This window comes from Malurus melanocephalus, unplaced genomic scaffold, assembly GCF_030028575.1.
Source record: "Malurus melanocephalus ecotype Western Australia unplaced genomic scaffold, MMel_1.1 scaffold_935, whole genome shotgun sequence".
NCBI lineage: Eukaryota > Metazoa > Chordata > Aves > Passeriformes > Maluridae > Malurus > Malurus melanocephalus.
The window spans coordinates 59,654-64,101 of record NW_026624167.1 but is presented as its reverse complement, the minus strand read 5'-3'; the positions used below and the strand labels follow the sequence as shown (position 1 = coordinate 64,101).

General features: G+C 50.1%; 1 protein-coding gene across 2 annotated transcripts in view; it reads left to right on the top strand.

The window, feature by feature from the left end:
- The first annotated feature begins 18 nt into the window (after positions 1–18).
- Positions 19–4,448, top strand: part of GATA4 (GATA binding protein 4) — a 29,124-nt gene continuing 24,694 nt past the window's right edge. For both annotated transcript variants that reach the window (XM_057386209.1, XM_057386208.1), the window contains exon 1: positions 19–815. In XM_057386209.1, the coding sequence (XP_057242192.1) occupies positions 290–815 (526 nt within the window). In that variant the 5' untranslated portion in view covers positions 19–289. The remainder of the gene's footprint in view (positions 816–4,448) is intronic.

Below are 4,448 nucleotides of genomic sequence, written 5' to 3'. Positions count from 1 at the left end.
ATCCAGGCGGGAGCTAAATCTCCCCTCCGGAGGGACCTGGACTTCTTGCTTGGGGTCTGGAAGAGGCGACGGGACCCGCTGAAGGTGGGGAAGGCGGGCGGTGGGTGAACGGGGTGGGTCGGAGGAAAATCGGCATCGCTGGTGGTGTTTTGGTTTTGGCTGCAAGGCTGCGCCCACGCGAGACCGCTCCGGGGGGAAAAAAAGTGGAGCCGAGGGTTTTCCACGAGCTCCCCATCGCTCCGGACCGCGGCCGGGGAGCCGGCCGGGCTTTGGGGAGGCCCCGCACGAGATGTACCAGAGTTTAGCCATGGCAGCCAACCCCGGCCCTCCGGCGTACGAGGGCGCAGGTGGCTTCATGCACAGCGCGGCCGCAGCGTCCCCGGTCTATGTGCCCACCACGAGGGTCACGTCCATGCTCCCCAGCCTGCCCTACCTGCAGAGCAGCGGCTCTTCCCAGCAAGGCAGCCCCGTCTCCAGCCACTCCATCTGGACTCAGCCCGGAGCCGAAAGCGCCGCTTACAACCCCGGATCTTCTCACCCTCCCGTGTCACCTCGGTTCTCCTTCTCCACCAGCACCCCCATCCCGGCCACCTCCTCCCGGGAAGCGGCGGCGGCTTACAGCAGCTCCTTGAACCTTTCTGCCAACGGGAGGGAGCAGTACGGCAGGGGCTTCGGCAGCTCCTACTCCAGCCCCTACCCGGCTTACATGAGCCCCGAAATGGCCACCACCTGGACTTCCTCGCCCTTCGACAGCCCCATGCTGCACAACCTGCAGAGCCGAGGGACGCCCGCGGCTGCCCGCCACGCCAACATCGGTGAGCACAGGGCTGGGACACGGGAGGGAAATTTCACCCCGAAACCCCCGAGATTTTGGGGCACGCATCCTTCTGTCGTAGGCAAAAAGGGAAGCAGGGAGGCATTTGGAGTATTGGGGTTGTCGCTGTCGGGGTGGCCTCGCTGGCTGGAAAACACTGGGTTTCTTATTACTTATTCTGCAAAATCAGCTTTCCAAAATATCGTCAAAGGCCACRGTTTCCAAAAAGTAAATGAAATTTAGGGTAGGCCTGGAGCGGAAAGGAATTTTCCTCTGGAGTGAGGGCCTGCTGGCTYCTCAAGTAGCTCCGAGGGGATTTAGGGGCTGTGATGGGGATGATTGTGGGGTACAGCACCAAGATGTTTAATGGACATGCAGGCAGCCCCTTCCTGAGGTGTCTTTAGGTGTAAAACTGGGAGTACTAAGAAATCAAAGTTTGGGCCGTGAATCCCAGTTCTTCCCTTTGGGCTGTTTTACTTTCCGGTCTTTTAAAAATATTTTTTTTGAAGGTCAGACAGCTTATGAAAAGGGAGAGCAAAGAGAAATTTAGAGCTGAGGTGGGAGAGATGATGGAGAAGGAATAAAATAAATGAATCCACATTTATTATGGTGTTTTGGGGAACTCAGGCGCATCTGAACAACACAACCCTGGTATTTCAGTGTCTCCTTATCCCAAAAACCTCAACCCTGATCTCTTGTGCTGAGTCCACTCTCAGAGCCTTTCATTTCATTAAATTCTTCTGGTTCCTACAACCAAAAAATTGGTCCTAATGGCTTGAAATACCATTTTTATATTTAGTGGGGTGGAAGAGGGATAAAAAGGGGAGAGAAATGTGGGTACATCTTCRCATCACAGTTTCATAAACCCCTTTTTCCTTCTGCCTCCTCTTCGTGAAGGTATTTCRGTCAGCTTCGAGGTCGGGGTTAACAAAGAAAACACCTCAAATTTGTCTGCAGATCTATTTTATGATTGTGTTCACTAATCTGAATTTTGGAGGGTGATTTTTTCCATCGTGTCCAGCAGGATTTGCGTTGTCTTTAGCATTTATTTTAAGATGTTAAAAGAAGGAAAGTTGGCYGTCGGTGAAGGCTTGGCCTTTCCAACGTCTTGCACTTTTCTTTGGGTGCTGTGAAATTTCCTAAAATAAGAAATAGATTAAGGATCAAATTTTAGCCAATCAGGTAATGGGGTTTTTTTTGGGAAGCCATGAGAAGGTGGAAAGTAGCGGAAAAAATAAGCAATCAAATATCAATTGAATATCAATAAGCACAGACGATTTTTTGTGTTTTACCACGGTGCCATCTCTTTCGGGGAAAAAAAAATCACCTTTTTGCGATGGTTTCAAAAGTGCTCCTAATAATATAAACAAACTGAACCCAAAATAATGCAAATGAAGAATTGCAGTTGCAAAAACACCCATCAGCTTTTAAAGTGCAAGAACCTGAGCGTGGGGATTTGGGGGTTTGGAGCCCGATGGTTTGTGCTGCAGCCTCGCATTTTGATGGCAAACAACGGGTTTTTAAACAGCACCGGGAAGAAGGGGAGAGTTGAGCAAGTCCAGAAATGGTTTTTAATGAAGGAGGAAGGAGCCGGGACTCCTCTCYGCAGCCAGGTCCTGACTCGGGTGCCGGATCCTCGGCAGCGCGGCAGAATCCGCGGGATTCATTAGCACGGGGCTAATTACGGCTCTGCCTTGGATATGGAAAAGCATTTGGATTTTAAACTAAAAGTGCTTGGGTTTTGGTTAAAAAAAAAAAAAAAAAAGAAAGAAAAGAAAAGAAAAATTAACTACCTGAGAATTGGCGAGCTGTAAAATGGGGATTAAAATGGATTTTTGGAAGGCAGCTCCTCCGGGAAGTAGTTTAAGGTCCAGACCTGCCCCATTCCCTTTTCTCCCGGACTCGGGACGCGGCCGCTGCCGGGCGATGCTTTAGGCATCGAGGGCGGTTGTGTGAAGCAAGTAAAGGCTGCCTGAGGAATTCTGAGCTGGGAAAAGGGTTTTATTTTAATGATTTTAAGGGTAAAAAAACCCTGAAAAACCGAAGGCACTGGAAGATGTAGCGGGGGGGACATCGTTCTGGATTGCTCCCATGATGGAGCCACTTTAATTCCAATCCGAGCCTGGCCAGCACCTGAGAAATCCCTGGCATGGCGGAGTTGGCTCCCTCTTTGCCTTTTCTTGGGACTAAAATTAGTTTTATTCTCTGCACAGCGAGGGATCTCAAGGTGGAAGCGCAATCCTTTAAAATTGGGCACTATTTGCAGCGCTCTAATTTTATTTTTCCAGATAAATACCTTCGGRTAGTGCTAAATGCAGAGCACCCCTGGGGTCATTAAAATTTTATTTATTATATATATATTTTTTTTTAAGATTAAGGTTAACTCTGGACAGATATAGCTGGATATGCAGACACAGATTAGCAGTCCATGCAATTGGACATTTTTCCCGTTATATATAAATATATCCGTGTAACAATAAATAAATATACAGGGAAAAGAAGTTCAGTGAAAATGTACTCGAAGAAAATARCACTAAAAGAAATACAAATCTTCTTTTTTTTCTCTAAATTGAGGAATTTTGGCTTGGGTTAAACCGTGGTATAAGGCACTGGGAARAATGGGAGGGTAGAACACACGGGCCCATTAGAAAAATCCCCCCTGGTGCGAGACAAAAATGCCAAATTTGGGCTTTTCAGGGTAAGTTTGGTGACTGATTTCATTACYCTGAAGAGCAGGATCAGACCCTGTGATCGAGGCAGTGAACTTGCCCCAGGCATTGCTTGGGATGGAGTTACTGTGAATTCCCGACTTAATGAGGCATGAAAAGGACCAGCTGCAGAATCCCYTCTCAAAGACTTCCCCGTCAGCTCCAAAAATCTCTTGAAATCGCTCCCAAATTTAGCCAGGACGGGCAGTTTGGCTCTTCCCCCTTCCCCAGGCAGAGGGGAGCAGGGATGGAGGGCGGCGCGGGGATCGGAGCGCATCCAGCCCGCAGCCACTCGCTGCCTCCTGGATCTTTCCACGCTGGGGATGGCGGCTCAAATCCCACATTGCCATCCCCATTCCCTTTYATTTTGCTCACAGCGGGGATTTCACTTTTGCTGTGCCATCGCGGAGGTTGCTGTAGTTGGGAATAAATCAGGGCGACGGCTGTGGGCATTCCTGGTGGGTGCTTTTTAATTTGGGTTTTTTGGGTTGGTTTTTTTTTGCTACATCGAAGTCAGTGTTCCTGAAACAGGCGCTGCTGGAGCACAGCAACAGCATCTGGGAAGATCAAAGCCCGGAGCAGACGCTGGGTTGGAAAATGTCTTTTCTGCTGCTGGTGGGGGAGAGATCGCGAAGCAGATCTTMAGCTTTCCCACAGGGATGCTAAGAGATCTGCCCCGTCGCATGCCGGGGCTGACATTTCCAGTGATTCATTGGCATTTGTTACAACCCTCTGCCCTACAAGCAGCCCCTGACCTTCCCCGCGCACCAAAGGACGAGGCGGCTGCTCCCTGTGGGGTGGCAGGCAATGAGTGGGGCTCAGAATCTCTCCCGTCCCTGATCCCGGAGAGATGTGACTTTAGGATGGAGGGATGGGGCTGTAGGATGGAGGGACGGGGCTGCAGGATGGGGGGACGGGGCTGTAGG